The sequence below is a fragment of the Hemicordylus capensis genome, chromosome 5, assembly GCF_027244095.1.
Source record: "Hemicordylus capensis ecotype Gifberg chromosome 5, rHemCap1.1.pri, whole genome shotgun sequence".
Lineage (NCBI taxonomy): Eukaryota > Metazoa > Chordata > Lepidosauria > Squamata > Cordylidae > Hemicordylus > Hemicordylus capensis.
Genome location: NC_069661.1, coordinates 153813554 through 153834268, shown reverse-complemented (window position 1 = coordinate 153834268; position 20715 = coordinate 153813554). Strand labels below are relative to the sequence as shown.

Below are 20715 nucleotides of genomic sequence, written 5' to 3'. Positions count from 1 at the left end.
CCTTACAACTCGGATTTTATTGCTCATGTGGTGAAGGGGGGCCTGACACGCTTGCCATGAGCATAAATTGCAGTGGGCCACTATACAATTCATACCACAGTGAACCTTTGAAAGTGGCACTCTGCATTTGAACGTGTTTCATAACTGAGGAATCAAATGATGTGTTGGCCTTCTGCACAGTGCTGAGGTGGGGTGGGAAGCATTGGTTTGTGAGCAGGGTTTCTGTGTGAACACTCTTCAGGCATGTGTGATGCGGGCATAGCTGCAGGCGTAATAGAAGGATTGTGAAGTCCCTTTTAACTTGGAACACGCAGAATTGATGCTTGGTAAATTTTTAAAGCTGGTCTTGTAAAATGGAGTGGAGAGTGCAGTCCATGTATTTCTAATACTGTATTCTGTTTTCTTTGGGGAAAGGCGATGGTGGATTTGGATCTGTGTACCGGGCTTCTTATGATGGAGAAGAAGTAGCTGTAAAGATTTTTAATAAGCACACATCTCTTAGACTCTTAAGACAAGTAAGTACCACACACCCTGCTTTTCCAGATCTATTTTCAGAGTCACCAATATGAAGGTTTCAACAGGAAGAAGAAATACAGTGGCTGACATGATGACTAATGCAGCATGGACGTAGCAGGAAGATGCGCCCACACTGTGGAGAGCTTCCGCGCGAATGGAGTGCGTGTAGCAGGGAGCAGTTTTTTATCTTATCTCCCCCACCTTTAGAAGTTTGCTCTGCCTTCTGAACACATGTTACTGAGGCTTGCCTTCAAGGACATATCTTCAGAACTCACAGAGCATTTCCAAAAGCCAGGGAGGATGAGCAAAAATCGCTTCTCCCACGTCTAACACATGCACTCTAATAACAAGGAAAATCTCTGGCTATCTTAGGAAAGCCTTTAGTTGCATCCTTGGTTAGTCAGGATGTCAGTCACTGGTCCTTTAAAAGAAAAATCTGGCTTGTAAAAATGATTTTGTGGTGTACATAATTTGCCCTATAGCAAATTATAGGGAGAGGAGGAAGCAGAGATGCTCCCCTCCCCAGAATTCACTAGTATAACTTTGAACATGTTTGCATGTGAGATGGACCTGATCCCGTAGTCTATTTTGCTTTTCCCTCCCCACGCTTAGGCCAAAGCTGCAAAAACAACACTTGGATCATTTCACTTTTGTTTTTTTGTCTCCCAGGAACTTGCAGTGCTGTGTCATCTTCATCACCCTAGTTTAGTATTCTTGAAGGCTGCAGCAGTGCGTCCCCGGATGCTTGTCATGGAATTGGCTCCAAAGGGGTCTCTTGATCGATTACTGCAGCAAGACAATGCAAATTTAACGAGAACCCTCCAGCACAGGATAGCTCTGCATGTAGCTGATGGCTTAAGGTAACATTATCTGAAATGCCTGCTCTAATACAAAAGAAAACTCCTTTTCATCTTGAGGTGGCTTTTTTAAAAAAATCAATTTCTATTACATAATTTGTAGTTTTTGCAATGGGTTTATTGGCTTGTACTACAAGGGTCTTGCTAAGAATGCTCATATCTTGTGCTCTCAAAATAGTCATGCTTTCTATATTGTTGGCTTTCAAATACAATATCCTGATTTTGGATATGTCCAAGTGTTCTAGTTCTAAAAATGGAGACATAAATGGATATTGAGTTGCAATATGGAATTTCCCAGATATCTAAAAGACCGTTTCTGGGTGACCAACTGAGTGGATTTAATTTGGCCCTCTATCTCCAGGTATTTACGATTCCTGAATATAGACAAGCCATGATGCTGGCCAGGTTAGATGTTCTTCCGTCTGCAGTTCTGTCTGGTAGATATGCAGGAATTCCTTTTGCGAATCGTGTATGTCCTTGTGATAAGGGCTATGTTGAAACAATAGCACATGCCTTTTTACATTATAGTTTCTATGATGAAGCCAGAGGAAAGCTACTTTCTCCCCTTCTGATAAATTTTAATGGAAGAGCAGATGATGTCTTATTGAGGTTACTGTGGCCAAATACTGTTATATTCTTTGTAAAACATGTGCTAATGTTTAGTTTATGTTTGTGTTTCTGTTTTTGTAAAACTGCTGGTCAAGGACCAAATAAATATTATGTATGTATGTATGTATGCTATGGGTACTAACCAGGGAAGTTAGATGCCCTTAAGCCCCATTTATTAAATGGACTTAGTGCTTAATTTTGGCTAGTATACAAAATTTGGATAATATGTGTTTTGATCAAATAGTTCTGTCCTCCACCCATCATGTTCTCATTTCAGTGCTTATTGTTAAACCTAAAGCATTGGAAAGTGTCCTGAGTAAATGTTGATTATGACTTTTCTATGTAACTCTAAAGTCAGATGTGCTGCTTTGAGTACTGATACCACAGTGTCACCCATCTTCTGTTGCATAGAAGGGGAGGGGTTTCACTAAAGCTTCCAATAGCCTAATATGTTGGATGTGGATCTCTGACCCACTTCTAGGCTTCTTGTAGACACACGTTGAAGGCCAGACTAGAAATACTCCTGTTGTTGTGTGATTGCTGCCTATGTGCTTACTTTTAAATACACACACACACACACACGTGCGCGCGCGCACACACACACACACATAGATGCATGGGGTCCTGATCTGGATCAGGACCACAATGGAGAAAGAGGGGTTTATGTCTTTGCCCCCACTGATCCAGGTTTGGACCATGGTAAGGCAAAAGGTTAAAGCCCCCTTCATCCCTTGCAATAGTCCTGATCCAGTTTAGGGGCATTGGGGCACTCACACATGCTCTTTTGTGTTAGAAAAACTGATCACTCTGGCCCCAATAATGCAATATGCATATCGAGTTTAGTCTCAAATCTTAAAGATTAGCACTGCTAGTGTGCCTACATTTCATTTTCAATATATCCAATGTGTATCTTCTTTTAATAGGTATCTACATTCATCAATGATTATCTACCGTGATTTAAAGCCTCACAATGTGCTGCTTTTTACACTGTATCCCAATTCAGCTGTCATTGCAAAGATTGCAGATTATGGGATTGCACAGTATTGTTGCAGAATGGGAATAAAGACTTCAGAAGGCACACCAGGTATGAAAGACATCATATTTAATCAAATTGGAATACCACAGCAGTCCCTGTGGTACCAAAGTTAAAACAGATTATATGTGTAACAAATGAAAATTGTAAGGAATGCAAATTCCATATCTAGTTACCAGCCCAATTCCATCCTACTGTTTTAGGGAAATTGATTGTCAAGTACATGATTGCTCTTCACCCTCAGGCACACCTGGATAATGCCTGCTTTCTGGACTGCTGCCAGTCTCTATTTAACCCTAGTTAGAGCACAAGATTGTGATTAGATCCTAGTTAGACCACATGTGCTTGTGGCTTTAGCTAACAATTTTTGTTTAGAAGTTATTCAGGCCAGTTGGACTCTAGTCATCCTTTTAGATGTTCTTTGCCTTTGGTGTCATTGACTATATGGTGTCAGAGACACATCTGTGGAATTGCTTAAATGGTTCTCTGGCAGGGAAGTCTTGGAGAGTGGTGATGGTCAGTCTGGTACATCATTTTGTTTTTAGACTACTTTCCTTAAGGAAAGTGAGCTTTTGAGATCACTTGGCGCTGTGTGTGTGTGTGTGTGTGTGTGTGTGTGTGTGTGTGGTTCCCCTCCCCCAGCAACTTTGCAATGCCTGGACCAATATGAACCAAACTGGGTACAGTTGTAGGGACACCTCAACAGTGTAGTTTGTGATGTCATCCACCCCAATTCAAAATGGCAGACGTGTGAACATTTGAAGCACAAATAGTCTAACTTGTGGATCATCTAACCGATTTGAACCAAATTTGGTACAGTTGTAGGGGCCCCTCAACATTGTAGTTTGTGATGATGTCAGTGTAGGTTGTGACGACTGAAGATGGCAGACGTGTGAACATTTTGAGGAGCAAGTGAGAACCAATTGGACCAAATTGGGTACAGTTGTAGGGATACCTCAAAGGTGTAGTTAGTGATGATGTCATCCAGCCCAGTTCAAGATGGCAGATGTGTGAATGTTTGAGGTACAGATGGGCTAACTTGTGAACTGCCTAACTAATTTTGACCAAAATTAGTTCAGTTATAGGGATAGTGAAAGGAAAGTAGGCAGATTAGTTCTTACCAGAACAACTTGTTTCAACAGTTAGCCAGATGTATTCAGGAAGCCACAAGTTGAGCATGAGTTCAACAGCACCCTCTGTTTTTAAGAGGCATACTCTCTCTAAAAGTGAAGGTTCCATTTAGCTATAATGGCTAGTCATCATTGGTAAGACCTGCCCTCTTTTAATTTTGTCTAATCCATTTTGAAAGCCATTCATTCCAAGCCATTGCTGTATCCTGTGTCTTGTGTAAAGTAATACATATTTTTGTCTGTCCTGAATCTACTTGCCAATCTTTTTCTAAGGCGAGGTTGAATTTTTCTTGTATTATGGGAGAGGGAGAAAAACGTCTGTCTGTTTGCTTTCTTCACACCATGAGTCTTAATTTTATAAGACTCTACCAAGTGTTGTTTTCCCCACCAACTGCCTCATCTCTTTTTCTAAACTAAAAACCCCACATGCTTTAGCCTTTCCCCATAGGGAAGGTGCTCTAACCCCTTTTTCATTTGGATAGTTCTTTTCTGCACTTTTTCCTTTTTGAGATGGGGCAACCAGAACTGTACAAATGCAGCCACACCCTAGATTTACAATAAAGCATTATGATACTGTCAGTCTTATTTTCAAGTCCCTTCCTGGCTTGAGTATTTCTTAGCATGTGGCTAGAGGTGATCCAGCTGGCATTTTATACTTGGACTTTCAAAAAGCTTTTGATAGAGTCCCTCACCAAAAGCTTTTGAGTAAAGTTAGCAGTTTGCTAATGCAACCGGTCATTTTACGACTTAGTAAACGGTTAAGGAACAGGAAGCAGAGAGCAGAAATAAATGAAGAATTTTCACAAAGGAAGTGAGAAGTACTTCTCCCAAATACTTTCCAAGAATCAGTATTGGTACCTGTCTCCCAAGGATAAGTATTGGTACCAGTGCTTTTCAGGTTTTTCAGTCAGCATGGTGTAATGCTTAAAGTGTTGGTCTAGCACTGGGGAGACCCAAGTCCAAATCCCCATTCAGCCATGAAACTCACTTATCTCTCAGACTAAGCTACCTCACAGGTTGATGTGATGATAAACATAACCATGTAAAACCACCCTGGGCTCCTTGAAGGAAGAGTGGGATATAAATGTGAGTAAATAAATACAGGATTTTATGTTAGGGGTAAACAGCGAGAAAGTCACGTTTGCAGATGACACCAAGCTATTTAAGCTGGTAAAAACCAAAGCTGATTGCAAAGAACTCTGCAAAAGGATCTCTGCAAACTGGGTGAGAAGACAATTTTTTAATTATTATTATTATTATTATTTACATTTATATCCCACTCATCCTCCAAAGAGCCCAGAGTGGTGTACTACATACTTAGGTTTCTCCTCACAACAACCCTGTGAAGTAGGTTAGGCTGAGAGAGAAGTGACTGGCCCAGAGTCACCCAGCTAGTTACATGGCTGAATGGGGATTTGAACTCGGGTCTCCCCGGTCCTAGTCCAGCACTCTAGCCACTACACCACGCTGGCTCTCACACAATAACATGGCAAATGTGGTTCACTGTCAATAAGTGTAAAGTGATGCACATTGAGACAAAAAATCCCAGCTTCATTCATAGATAGATAGATATAGATTGGGTCTGTGTATGTGACTAACCAGGAGAGAGATTTTGGGCACATGGTGGATAACTCAATGAAAATGTGACAGCTGTGAATGGCAAATTCCCTGCTAGGGATCATTAGGAAAGGGATTGAAAATATAACTGCTAATGTTATATTATAAAGCTAGAAATGGTGCAGAAGAGGGCAATCCAAATTATATGGGGTTAGAGCACCTTCCTTACAAACAAAGCCCACAGTATCTGGGCCTTTTTAGTTTAGAAAAAAGTCAGCTAAGGGGGTAGATGATTGACATGATACAATGGTGCACAGAAAGTGGCCAGAAAGAAGTTTCTCCCTCTTAGAACATTAGGATCAGGGTCATCCAGTGAAGATGATTGGTAGAAAATTTAGGAAGGACAAAATGAAGTACTTCTTCACAGAACATATAATGTATGGAATATACTGACACATGATGTGATTTGGGAAGGAGATTGGACAATTTCATGAAGGACAAGTCTGTCGGCTATTAGTCAGTGGCTATAAGCGATCTCCAGGCACAGGGGCAGTGTATCTCTGCTACCAGCTGCAGAGAGGCAGTAACAGGAGAAGGGATATGCCGTCATCTCTTGTTTGTGGGCTTCCAAGAGACCTCTGGTTGGCTGCTGTAGGAAACAGGATTCTGGAATAAGTAGACCTTGGATGGATCCAGCAGAGCTCCTCTTCCGTTCCTCGTATCCCTGGCATAGTTATTCACTTTTTTCACCATGCCACATGCTTTCATTGAATTAGCTACCAGAACCTCAATATTTCCATCCTACTGTCGGGCCACACTCCCATCTGTAGGGCCATACTCCCTGTCACTCCATACTCCCATCAGTGCATATGTGAAGCTAGGAATCTCTTGTCTCAGCGGGCAACGCTTTACATTTACTTACACTGAAGTAAATGTAAATAACTCATTTGGCATGTTGCCCATTCACCCTGATTGGAGAGATCCCTTGGGAGCTCTTTGCCATCTGCTTCTTGGGATCTTCCTTGCATACACTTGCACAGTTTCATCATGTGATATATCCTGTTCATCATGTGTGTTCTGCCTCACTGGAAACCATAAGGCAGAGGTTGGATGGACAGCTATCTTGAGGATGCTGTAGCTCTGGATTTCCTGCATCAAGCAAGGGCTGGACTAGATGGTCTCAAAGTACACCCTCTTATGTATATGAACTTGCTGAGTATAACTATATAAAGGATTCACCCTTTTTTAACAGCTAAGGTTAATTGGATATACCGTGTTTCCCCGAAAATAAGACATACCCATAAAATAAGCCATAGCAGGATTTCTAAGCAGTTGTGCAATATAAGCCATACCCCGAAAATAAGACATAGTGGTGATCTCGGTAGAGGGAGACAGAGAAAGTGGAAGTACGGTAAAAATCTCCTCCTGAGAGAGACCCACAGACTGTTGCTGGTCAGTGTTGGGGAGCAGCAGCTTTACTGGTGTGTGTGTGGGGTGAGAGAGACCCACAGACAGGGGCGTAACGATACCGGTAGGGGTGGCAGGCTGCAAGCTGAGGCATACGGTAGAGGGAAGTACAGTAAAAATCTCCTCAGAAAATCTTCTCCTTAAAAATCTCCTCACATTGTACCACACTTAATAAAAATAAGACATCCCCTGAAAATAAGCCATAGTGTGTCTCCTTGAGGAAAAATAAATATAAGACAGTGTCTTATTTTCAGGGAAACACGGTAGTCATTTTAATTCTTAATACCATGGATTAGTGTTTGTGTGTGTGTTTTGTTTTGTGGACTCCACTGAATTTTGATATTAGTGCTGTCTGCCCTAAGTCCTTAGAAAGAGGCTGCCTAGAAAGCTCCAAAATTCAGCTCTACTTTGGCCAACAGTTGCCACATACTATTTCTGTACTCCATACCCACCCCACATATTAGAGTTTGGAGTAAAAATGTGAGAGCAGTTGTGAAAGGGTTTTCCTGATTTTCCCGTTCACATAATGTCTTCTGCATTACATCTACCCTTCTCCTGGAGGTTTTACAGACTGGGCTTTCCCCCTGAATCCATTCCCAATTGGAGTGTGCCAGTCCACATGTTCGCTGGATTTAACCCAACCTCTCTGCAGGCTATCAGGGACCAGGACAGACAGGAATTTGTATTTTTCCAAAGGGAGGCTGCAAATTCTGGCTTAGCCCAAGTTATGTCCAGGGTTTAAAAAACCTCTCTATTTCCAGCACCTTTTGAAAAAAACTCTGGGGCTTCTGCTTTATCCAAAGGTGTTGATGGAGATGCTGATGGCTATGTGAATGGTCCATCACCCTCGAATTAAAATGCCTTGAATCTGCTGCGAAGCAGATTCATTCTTCAGATCCCCCAAGGCATAGAGCCGCATGTGAAAAATCTCCTGGGAATGTAGTGAATAATGTGTATGTGAATGTATGGTGCAAGGGAGACTCCATTACTCTTATTAACTGATTTATAATCTCCTTTTCATAATTACCTTATGGGACTCGTGTGCTTTCTAAGCCATAAATAGTGTATTGATTTTTGTTGTTGCTGTTAAAGTTCTGTGGCACTAAACATTATTTAAGTTTCTTAAATTAAAATAGCTGTCTGGCAAACAGTTAATGACTCGTGGATTTTTTCAGGATTTAGAGCACCAGAAGTTGCGAGAGGAAATGTTATTTACAACCAGCAAGCTGATGTTTATTCATTTGGCTTGCTCCTGTATGACATTTTAACAGCTGGTGGGAGAATATTAGAAGGCATGAAATTTCCAAATGAATTCGATGAATTAGCTATCCATGGAAAATTGCCAGGTATGTTTTCTTTTTTCCTAGTATTTAACCCATCGATCCGAAGGTTGTTACAAGAGCAGTGACTCCGTTTGAAATATTTATACTAGACCGTCCTGCAAAGAGAAAGGGTAAAATATTATGATGGAATTCAGTTTTCAGACAACCAGAAACCCACTGTCTTGAGGCACTGCTAATACTTGACACAATCCTCCAAAAATTAAGTGTATAATAAATTCTATTAAAAGCAATGGGACTTAATATTCTCTGGATTATGCTTACTAGGCTTTTGTAAAGGCATTTTAGAGATCATGTGGTTCACAGTGCACAGAAACAGAACAGGGCTTTTGAAATGCCTAAGGCAGTATTGACCCCTCACTCATTCTGATACTGACCTTCTTAAGGTCAATGGACTTTAGTTTAAACCTTGTTTAATGGGGAAGATTGGAGTTCTGGTAGCCTAATTTTTCTTTCTCCGTATTTTGTATATCTAACATTAATAATTTTTTTAACTGTTCATTGGCCAATAGTATAATCTACATATAAGGTTATAAATAGATTATACATATAGCTTATACATATAATCTACATATAAGAGCCCTTAAAACCTATTTGTTTGGCCTGGCCTTCCCGGGTTTTTAGATTGTTTTAAATGTTGTAATTGTTAATGGTTTTATACTGTTTTAAAATTGTTTTGTAATGATTGTTTTTAAAGGACTGATTCGCGGATTTTATTTTTGCTGCTGTGAACCGCCCAGAGCCATTTGGATGGGGCAGTATATAAATGTAATAAATAAATAAATAAATAATAAAATAATATATATATATTTTCAGTACAAGAATTTAATTTTCAGTTTGAATCCATACAAGTTCTCTGTAGGGATCCATGGTGCTTCACAACTGGGTCTTCTGCGCCTGCGCTGTAGGCCATGGAAGAATCTTTAGCACCATTTAGGCGCTCTGGCCCTTTAAGGCGTAATGATATCGGAGCCTTCAAAGGGTGCCCATAGAGCTGGTTGCGCCTCCCTCTTCAGTTCCTTCTCATCCGCTGTTTGCGCTGCCTCGGGAAGGATATGCTCCTGTTTTCCTTCGTTCCTATAAGAGATTGAAATCCTTATTGTTGACTTCTGGTTTGACTATGGACTGTTTTTTTGGCTACTCTTCCTGTATACTGGACTGTGTTTTTGACTATTCTCTGACTGACTTTGACTTGGCTTTCTGACCTTGGTCTTTCTGGACTTTGCTTAGTATTCCTTCTTGGCTTGGGCATTCTGCTACTGATTTTTTGGACTGACTTTTTTTTTTTTTTTTTTTTTTTTGGACTGACTTTTTTTTACCCTAGCTATGTCTACTACTAAGAGTTTTAAATGCTGTGCAACTTGTAAGGGCACTATGCCCTCCTCAGATGGACATTCTGATTGCCTAATCTGCTTGTGAGACTCACACAACACCACTGCCTGCAACGTTTGTTTATCATTTAAAAATAAAACCTGTCTAAGCCGAGAACTTTGCCTTAAGGCTTCTCTGTATGAGAATATCCTTCGCCCAGAGACACCGAGACCACCATTGCCACTGAAGACCGCAGTGCCTAGCCTATCAGTGCTGTTGGCGCCGACCTCAACGTCCACACCATCGTCATCTATGTTTTCTGACACAATTGCTTTTTAAAACCCTATGGTGAGAGCAATCACATAAGGATAAACATCATCACCATTGCCCCTCATCGAGGGAGCCCCACAAGAAAAAGGACATGCACGCTCCCATCGCAACATCAGCCATGGAGACCTTGGCGCCAGCTAAGTCACACTCAACGTCGGGCTCAGTTCTGGGAGTGTCTATTCCGTCCTCGGCGAAGACACCATTTACTTCATCAGCTCAGCCTGAAACTTCGTTTTTCCACTCATCGTCAAAAGCTACTACGTCGTCATCACTGGCAGCGATACATCCAGGCTCTTTTTCGTCAATGTAGGTAGGCTCCAGCTCTTTGTCCTGATTTCCAGCACAGGTGCACTCAACTCTGGCTCTGTCGATGTCTGCTTCTCTGCCCTTGGCGCAGAGGCATTCAACATCTTTGACGCCCACACCATGGCCTTCAGAGTTGAGTGTGCTTCCACAACCTTGATACACCCTTTCTTGGCGTCAGTGTGAGCTCCGATTTTGTCGATGATGCCCACGACCTCTTCGGCACTATCGGCTGCAGTTGACACTACAGCTACACTTCTTCTTTCACCTGTTCGTTCAACACCACTTTCACCCATCGTTATTTCACAAACATCGACGCCTGCCCAGTCACCTTGCTGATCACTGATTTGTCTGGAGGCACCTTCTTTGGATTCTCCAGCATTGTCTTTGTCAAGAGCTGGAACATCTTCTTGGATCTTCAAATTCAACTCCATCAGGCTCTGCTTTTAGGGGGTTCACTTTTCACAAGGACTTGATACTGAGAAACCTGAATTGCCTATGCTAGTTCCTAAGACACTGACTGGTGGTCTAGCTACCTCAACACCAAACTGTCCTTCAGCTTTGCCATGGAGAGAACGGTTCCATCCTTCACAACCCCCTGGACTACAATAGCTCCTCAGGGGCCTTTGACTCACCACACCTGAGAGCAATAGAGCGTTTCCACTCCTATTCACTATATAATTCACCAGCTTTGCCTTATGATTTTGAGGAATACAAGCTCTGGAAAACCATGCGACTCAGGGGAACTAATCCAGACCCCTTGAATGTACATCCTGCCGACCTTTTCAAGAAGCCTGCTGCATCACCTGCTGCATCACCTGCATTTTCAAGGCCTGCCAAACCACTACCCAGGGTCCTGCCGCCCACAGCCAGTGCTGCCGGTGTCGCATGCTCAGGAGCCTCCTTCCATTCCTGTGCTTCCTCAGACACCTGCTCCTCCAGTGACCCCTGGACCTGTATGCCCTGCGCCTCCACCTGTGCCTATGTCATTTCTGAAGTGCTTATGAGGACTTCACCTGATGACAGTGTGGGGAATCAACCATCAAACTCCCCCTCCAAAGAGACTAAATCATATTGGGTGCAAGTCCAAAAAATGGTGATGGCCTTAGATCTGGAGGTTGCTCCTCCTGAGGATACTGTCACGGACCCTGTGTATAGTTGCTACCATGTCTGTGGTGCATCCCACCATAATTCCAATGCTTCAGTCCCTGATGGCAGCTTCTAAGGCTGCTTGGGCGACCCCAGTAACATCTACTCTCCCTTGTAAAAAGTTGGAGAACCTGTATTGGACCAATAGTTGCCAGAACCTAAGGGGTATACTTGTGGGTCAAATGGGCCGTAACCCAAAATTTGGCTTTTAAAAAGCCAATCTGGCAACTCCAGGAGACCACCTGTCCCTTTCTTTTCAAACATTGTGCCAAATTCTCTAGTAGTGGACTGAGCACTACAAACCAAGTCTGCTCGGAAACATTCAGTCCCTGTAGATAAAGAGGGCCAAAAACTGGACTCCAGGGCGCAAAGGTTTTACTCCTCGGGATGTCTCTCTCACAAGTTGGTGAACTACATGGCCTGCTTGGAAATACCAACAGTTGCTATGGGACATGAAAGATGAAGTGAATACTCTGCCTGAGCCCTTTAAGGGTAAATTTCTGTCTATTCTTTCTAGGTCGGCAGACCTTACAAGACAGCAGTTAAGCACAGCCAAACATCTGACTGAAACAGAGTCTAAGGTATTGACAGGGTCCATCGACTTGGTTGCCATGCCTGGCTCTAATCTACACCTCTAGAGCTAGGTAAGAAGGAAAATATAGAGAATCTCCCCTTCAGTGGTAAGGGATTATTCTCCAAAGACACTGATGACATAATGGGAAAACTTAAGAAATTGCATTATACTGCTAAGACCTTCGCACAGTCCCAGTCATCTTCTTAGCATCAGAGGTATCGGCCTGCTTTTAAACAGGTACCAACCTCGGGCTTCCCGAAGTAGGGGAGGTTACCATGGAGAATCTAAACCATATTTAAGACACCCCTTCCATCAGCATCAGAACGGCCAACAAAAATCCAAATCTCAGGAACAACTCAAGCAGTCATTTTAATGTCTCGGACCTGGAAGTATCTCTCCCTTTTTCTTCAGCTGGCTTTTGTCTCGTCCCCTCCCTCCCTTCCTGGTGATATGCATAGTGACCATTGGCTATGCTATTGAATTTAAGACTCTACCCGCCCATGAGGGCATAAAATACATCCACTCAACTCCTATCCTTGCAGACGAAGTTTCTTCACTGCTCCACAAGGATGCCATAGAACCAGTTCCACCTGCTTCAAGGCACACTGGGTTCTATTCCAGATACTTCCAGGTCCCTAAACATGATGGTGGACTCTGCCCCATCCTGGACTTAATGAGAGTTGAACAAGTTTGTCTGAACCCCCTCAAGTTTCGCATGATTTCTAGAGATGTGCACGGAACCAGCAGTTCAGCCGGTTCTAAGTTGTGGGGGTCACTTTAAGGATGGGGGAGGGTGCTCTTATCCCTCCCGCCACATTTCTTCTGCCAGCTCTGCCTTTTAAAATGGTCTGGTGGGGCAGCAGCATACCTCCTTGCTGCCCCGTACCGCCGTGCACATGCAGCGACAACTTCTGGTCACTTCCGGTCCGAAGAGGCACCAGGACGGCAAGGAAGTACTCTACTACCCTGCCAGACTGTTTTAAAAGGCAGCATCGGCAGGTGAAATGCGGTGGGAGGAGTAAGAGCACCCTCCCTGTCTTGAAAGAGATGCCCCCCCACCTTCAAACTGGCAGGTGCCAGTTCCGTGCACTTCACTAATAGCAATAGCAATAGCACTTACATTTATATACCGCTCTATAGCTGGAAGCTCTCTAAGCGGTTTACTATGATTTAGCATATTGCCCCCCAACATTCTGGGTACTCATTTTACCAACCTCGGAAGGATGGAAGGCTGAGTCAACCTTGAGCCCCTTGGTCAGGATCAAACTTGTAACCTTCTGGTTACAGGGCGGCAGTTTTACCACTGCGCCACCAGGGGCCTCCCTACAGTCAGTACAATGATTTCCCTACAGTCAGTACTGCCACTGTTGTGGGAGGTGGAGTGGTTTGTGTCCTTAGACCTTAAGGACACTTATTTCCACATCTCTATATGTCCTCGCCACTGTCAGTTCATGCATTTTTGCCCGGGCACTCAGGCGTACCAGTCCAAGGTGCTTTCTTTCGGCCTCTGTGCTGCCCCAAGAGTTTTCACCAAGTGCATGGCAGCTCTCATTGCCTATCTCCATGTTCAAGGTGTCTCTGTTTTTCCCTGCGTAGATGACTGGCTTTTTACAGCAAATGAGAAATCAACTTTGCTGTTCAGCCTTCAGCTTAATTTCTCTCTTCTGGCAGAACTGCAGCTCAGTCTCAATCTAAAGAATTTGGTCTTGACTCCCCAGTAAATCGGTGCAATCCTGGATGCAGGTGAGAAGAGTGTGTACTTACCTACAGAATGCATTCAGGCCATTTCCTCCATGGTAGACACCTTCCAGTCTGCCCCCAGTCAACGAGTTCGTTCCATCCAACACCTGTTGGGCCTGATGGCTTCATGTACAATGACGATGGCGAGCACACATCTGCGGATGAGGCGGCTCAAGTTCTTGCTACTGTCTGTCTTCAGGCTGAATCTGGACAGTCAAAACAAATGGCTAGTTGTCCCAGATAGTGTCCTGCAGGACCTGATTTTTTGGTCCCTGCCTGAGTCCCTGTCACAAGGGATCCCCTTTCAATTGCTGAACCTTATATGTTTGGTCACTACCGATGCATCTATGCAGGGTTCACTGTGGTTCTCTGAGGACGCAAGACCTGTGGAAAACCCTGCAGGGGGAACTCCATATTAAATTTTTAGAGCTCCTGACTGTTTTCATTGCTTTCAAGGAGGACAGGGGACAGGTGGTTCAGGTCCCTATTGATAACACCTATGGCTATTGCCTACTTGAACCACCAAGGAGGCACTGTGTCAAGGTCTCTGAATAACCCCGCCCTGCAATTGTGGGTCTGGTGCATGTGTTATGACATCCTTCCTATGGCCATTCATATCAAGAGGGAAGATAACATCTTGAGATGTTATGACTTCCTTAAGATAACTTCCTTAGCCGGAATGTCTCCTTTTCTGCTCTCCGTGAGTAGGAGCAAAGTGTTCTCTGTTCTGTTCTAGGGCGGGCCTCAGCTAGGACTCTCTAAGGGATGCCTTCCAACTGCAGTGGCAAGGCAGACTATATTATCTTTGTTTCCCCCCTTCCCATTGTTATCCAGGGTGATGAGGAAGATTCTTCACGAACACACAGAGTACATCCTAGTCTGTCCTTGGTGGCCCCAGCAACCCTGGTTTCCAATACTATTCCAGCTCTTCAAGGGGTTTTACCTTTGCCTTCCACCATGATGGAATCTCCTCATGAAGGACTCGGGCCAGGTCCTCCACCATGCTCTTTGAACCCTTTCTCTGACAGCGTGAAGGCTTAACTTCTAGATGAAATCCCACTGAATGAAAGAAAGGCCTCTACAAGGAGGAATTACATGTGCAAGTGGAAGCGTTTCACATTATATGCTTCCTCGAAGCGTTTCGCATCCTACGCTTCCACTTCAGGCCTCAATTTGTCAAATACTCCTCTACCTCACCTATCTCAAAGAGTAGGGACTTTCAAACACCTCCATTAAAGTTCACCTTGCCACCATTTCAGCTCACCACCAGGGATGGCAAGTCGGTCTTTGTCCATCCTGACTCTAAATGCTTTCTAAAAGAGGTTAACAACCTATAGCCCACACCTCCAGTGCGGGTATTGAGCCTTGGAGTCTCTCGCTTGTGCTGTCCACGCTTACAGACGACCCCTTTGAGCCATTGCTGTCGCCTCCCATGAAACTACTCTGCCTGAAAACCGCCTTCCTATCCATCACGTTGGCAAGGCAGGTTACTGAACTTGCTACCCTAAGGGCGGATTCCCCTTATACCAAGCTTTATCCAGACTAGGTTATCCTCCAACTGGATCTTCTCTTTCATCCTAAGGCTTTGTATTGTCAGATTGTCATTATCAACCAGGACATTGTGTTACCTACTTTTTTCTGTAACCCATCTACATCCCTTGAATGTTCTATGCACTCCCTAGATGTTTGAAGGTGTTTCCTTTATTTCCTGCACCACACCAAAGCATTCAGGCTTTCAAACGAGCTATTTATCTCCTATGCAGGAGTCAGTAAAGGTCTCGCCAGTTCTGGTCAAAGATTGTCCAACGGACTAGTACAACTGATTTTCTTCTGTTATAATAAGCAAGGCATTCAGCTGCCAACCCAAATCAAGGTGCATTCCACTAGATCCGTGGCTACCTCAGCTACCCACATATCGGATATCAGTATGAAGGACATTTGCAGGGCTGCCACTGGGTCCTCAGACCTGCCCTTTGTCTGTCACTATGCTGTGGACTTGCGCTTTGCTTCAGAGGCCAACTTTGGTCGGGCAGTCTTAAAGAAAGTACTATAATTGCTATCACCCACCTCCTTACACGGGAGCTAGTCACTCACCCAGTTGTGAGGGACCATGGATCCCTACAGAGATAAACAGGTTGCTTACCTGTAACTTATTATCTCTGTGGGGATCCATGGTCACTCACAATACCTGCCCGGCTGTCCCCACTGCTAGAGTATTTTTGGCATGAACTGTTTGCATACCAGTGCTGCTGTGATTGTTGCTGACATCTTCTACTTCTGGATATTGTTAGACAGCCTTTTCGCAGCAGCCGACCAGGAACTGAAGAGGGAGGTGCTCTACAACTGGCTCTATAGGAACCCTTTGAAGGCTACGATATCACTACACCTTAAAGGGCTGGAGCACCTACACAGAGCTAAAGTTTCTTTCATGGGCCTGCTGTGCAGGCACAGAAGACCCAGTTGTGAGTGACCATGGATCCCCACAGAGATAAGTTACAGATAAGCAACCTGTTTTTCCCCAAAACAGAACTTTGCTTTAGAAAGCAGTATACAATACATCCACTAAATTCTGTCCGGATATCACTGTGGAATATCATTGTGGATATCACTGTGGAAGGGTTCATTTGGGGTGAGTGGGAAAGTTTCAGAAACCACCTTTGGACAAGGCTCTGCAAATGTTCCAGGGGGTGGGGACTGTTTGGAAGCACAGATGACTCGGATCCTGGGAGCTTTTTTCATGTTCCCTTTCTTGGAATCCCCATGACCTTGCTTGAACGTCTGTTAATTCTGAGGTCACAAGGAAGAAATTGTGAGTTTACCATCTATGTTTACATAGTAAATAGTGTCCATCCTTAGTTTCGTTGATATGTTCCTCTTGTTCATCGGTAGTTTACTTTTGCTTCTTTGATGTTCCTCTCTGTTAAGATAGTATATGAGATGATATTTATCTTGAAGAACAGAAAGTAAAGGTGCCATCCCTAATACAGTGACTCTGGTATGCATGTAGAGGTTCCAACGTGTATACAGACCTCTGCATGAATGGGAGCCACCCATTCTGACTTCCAGGACTTCATAAGTAGTTGATATTTACACTGATGAGAACACTGTTAAAGGATATGGTGCCAACTGTTGATTGGAGTCCATGTAGTTTTGAAGCAGAGCCAAAATGTTAAAATTTCTTTCTTGAATGCATTGCAAGTGCCTGCAATGCTGGGGCAAAACTTCCAGAGTTCTATGTAAGAACCCAAATCAGCTGCTGAAAATATAATTTTACAAGGCATTATAATTGGCCCCAATAATAAAAGGCACGTTTTTGTCCTGTGCATAGGCACTTTGTTTTTCTTGGTTTACGTTTACAACAGTTTATTTTTTGGCAATGCGCACTACCATTTTTCTTTACAAGGCAACTTTTCTCAAAGGCTGTAAGTGACACAATGAGCAAGGTGGGCTGCTATCTCGAGCCTCTCTGCATGAAAGCACTATGATGCCAATGTGGTTCGTAATGCCTGATGAACTAGTGAACTTCTCTGTGCATCCCTTTGATATTTTAATTTCAAGACATGAGCATTCTTCTTAAGTCCTTTGCCTGAAGGAGTTCCTTCAAAAAGAAATGGTTTTTAAAAGCAATTGGTTCTGCTAGATAGTTTGAACGTTGGTCTGTGTAATATTGTCTCTCCAATTGACATTCAACCACTTAAATTCTAGATCCTGTCTCAGAATATAGCTGTGCCCCCTGGCCAGAAGTTGAAGATTTAATTAAGAAGTGTTTGAAAGAAAATCCTCAGGAAAGACCTACATCTGACCAGGTATGCTTTTTACTCTGCCTTGCTGCCATCTGCCCCCAATTGCAAGGATATCACTCATGTCACAAAGGTCTTTTTCATAGATAAACTGATCATGGCCAGTTCAAGCCCACCCTAACATCTGAGGCCGTGTGGTGAACCCTTCATTTCCACTTATTTGCTCCTTCCAGGGGCATAGCTTGGGACAAGGGGGCCCGTGTTCACCCCTCTCTCTGGTGGATCCCCAGAGTGCGGGAGATAAGAAATAGGGAGTGGTGGAACTGGAGGGTCCTCCGGAGCTGGAGGCCTGGGTTATTTGAAACTTTTCGCTCAATTGTAGCTATACACCTGGCTCCTTCCTTCATCCTAAACAGTGTTGGGGGATATCACTGGGCAGCATAACAACTATATGTTGCTGCTTGGGGTGCATCCATTTCTGTTGTCACCACCGATCCTACAAAGTGAGGTGGTAGGACAGTGGGTTACCAACTACCTGTACCATGTGGATTACCCACTACCTGCGCCGGTCTGCTGCCTTGTGGCTCCATTACTGCTTGGTAATGGCCAAGAAACTGATGAACTGAATGGATACAAGATGGCACTTTGGTTTCAGCCTTAAACATACTAACTTGGAAGTAAGAGCCAATAAGTGTGAATTATTTCTCAAGTAAGTGTGTTAAAGATCAGCACGCACTTATGCACCAGTAAGCTTTGTGGCTGTATAATCACAGAGGATTAGCCCCCTGCTGATAATGGTGCCCCATGCCATACATGATTAAACTGTGCTGGTTAATATCATATGCATTAATGTGTCCGTCCAATTTCATACATTGTCATGATCTAAAATCCGGTTGGCTTAACTGCGAACAATGTATTTTCCATTTGCCCTTCCACTTATTAAAATTGTTTTAGTAATAATGCATAACTAGCTTAACCTGCGCAGAGCATCTGCATGCTAGTACTTGATTGTTCCCCTCACTCTCCGCCACAGCCGCGTCACCTCAGAGTTCTCTCCACCCTCTCCTGAGCTGTGCTCCTACTCCTACTCCTCCATCCCAGTGCTTTCATCCCCTCACTCCTCTTGGTAGCTCCTCCATCTCGTTGTTCCATCCGCCTCACCCCTCTTGGTCCCGGCTGCAGCGTTGCTGGTGCCGATTGGCCAAGCCGCAGCCCCCTAGCCCCAGACACCTTTCCACCGTCACCCACTCCTGCTCCTCCCCACAGGAGTAGCAGCAGCAGCACAGGAGTAGTCTCGCAGGAACTAACAACCCAGAAAAAAGCAACTTCCTCACGCCATATATACGACATCATAGCTCTATATTGCAGCAATTAAATTCGAGACAAGGCATTGGCAATGTGAACAGCACCCTGCTGTCCATGTAGGGACTCCAGTGTCACAATGCAGGAAGTGTGGAAGTACACTTCAGAGATCCGACCTGACCCCGTTGCAGAGTCTAATCTAGAATTGCCCGGAAGGCTTTACACACAGGGATTCTGCCCCGAATCTCCTTCAGAAGAGAGTGTGTGCGTGCACGCACCAGCCAAACTTACCTTGAAGTCCCTTTTGAGATTTTTGGACCTACTCCACACACAAACTGGGCTTTGTGATGCAAATTCTGGCTTATCTTGACTTATGTCCGGGTTTTTAAAATGCTGGTTTTAAGCTACTTTTTCTGAAACTGCCAGAGCAAATGGGAGAGGCACTGACGTAGAATCATTAGCATGATAAGAGGCATGCTTTCTTCAGAAATGCAGATCTATCTCTGCAGGAGCTCGCTCTCCCCCACCACCATTGGAGCATGCCATGTGGACTTGTTTCAAAAAGAAAACCAAGTGGAGAGGGGAGGGGCTGCTTCCCTCAATGCCACAAGTGTACTTCAGAGTGGCTTCACTCAGTGTTTACCCCGAAGCCTGAAGCCAAGTGTGAATAACTCCCCGAAGGGGCTCTTTCCTCCCTCACAACCTTTGCAGACACCTGCCATCTATCTATCTATCTATCTATCTATCTATCTATCTATCTATCTATCTATCTATTCTTCTCTCCTCTGCATGATCTTCTCACCAGTAAGAGCTGCATTCTAGCTGACCTTAACCATCATAGGCTCCTCTTCCCTATCTGCATATGGAATTCCTGCTGCCCAATCACCATGGTGCTCCTGCTCTGTTACCTCCTATTGGTAAAGCACTGTGTGGGCGGGGCTTGCCAGACACCATTTGCCATCGACCACCAAAAGCCTGTGTGTGTGTGTGTGTGTGTGTGTGTGTGTGTGTGTGTGTGTGTGTACGTACACATACATACTAGCTGGGCCGGGCGCAGAGCATCTGCACCTCTAGTTCTCCCCACTCCCTCTCGGTCTTCCTTCTGTTATCAGTCCATCCCCACCCTGTTGTTTTCAGTCTCTACCCAGCGGCACCATTTTCTCCCCCCCCCCCAACCTCCCGCCACCACCGTTTTCTTTCCCAGCCCACCATTGACATTTTCCCCCCTCACCTGCAAGCTTGTTCACCAACACTGCTGCTTTCCTCTCCCCCTGCTGGGAGCTTGCTCACAAACTCTCACGAGACCTGCCACACATAGGATTAGAGACAGGTATGCCAGAGAGAGAGAGAGAGAGACACTAGCTGAACCTGCACAGAGCATCTGCGCGCTAGTGCACTCAGCCTTTGGCCTCCCCTCCATAGACATCGCTCACCCGTTCCTCCCACTCGCCACTTGCCCATTCGTTGCCCCCCCCACGCGCTCCTCCCCATGGTCTCGGCTGGTCTCCTTGTCTCTCTGAGCAGGTGCAAAGAGGCCTCATTCAGCCCCAGTGTGGCCCAACCTGTCATTTGGCTGGCAGGTGGGCCCAGAGAGTGAGGCTATGCCATCCCCTCCACCTCCTACTCAGCCAATCTCCTCACAAGGAGAAGCAATCTATTTAATTAAATTAGTACTTCAACCTCGTCAATAAATGCTTTCCTAAATGAAATAGTGTTATATGATAATGACAGTAGCTGACATGCTAACTAAGGAAATG

The 20715-nt window shown here is 44.4% G+C and overlaps 1 protein-coding gene across 5 annotated transcripts in view; it reads left to right on the top strand.

Moving 5' to 3' along the window:
* Positions 1–20715, top strand: part of LRRK2 (leucine rich repeat kinase 2) — a 138106-nt gene that overhangs the window by 106888 nt on the left and 10503 nt on the right. For all 5 annotated transcript variants that reach the window (XM_053251704.1, XM_053251705.1, XM_053251706.1 and 2 more), the window contains 5 exons: positions 415–515; positions 1186–1376; positions 2906–3066; positions 8345–8515; positions 17622–17722. In XM_053251704.1, the coding sequence (XP_053107679.1) occupies positions 415–515; positions 1186–1376; positions 2906–3066; positions 8345–8515; positions 17622–17722 (725 nt within the window). The remainder of the gene's footprint in view (positions 1–414; positions 516–1185; positions 1377–2905; positions 3067–8344; positions 8516–17621; positions 17723–20715) is intronic.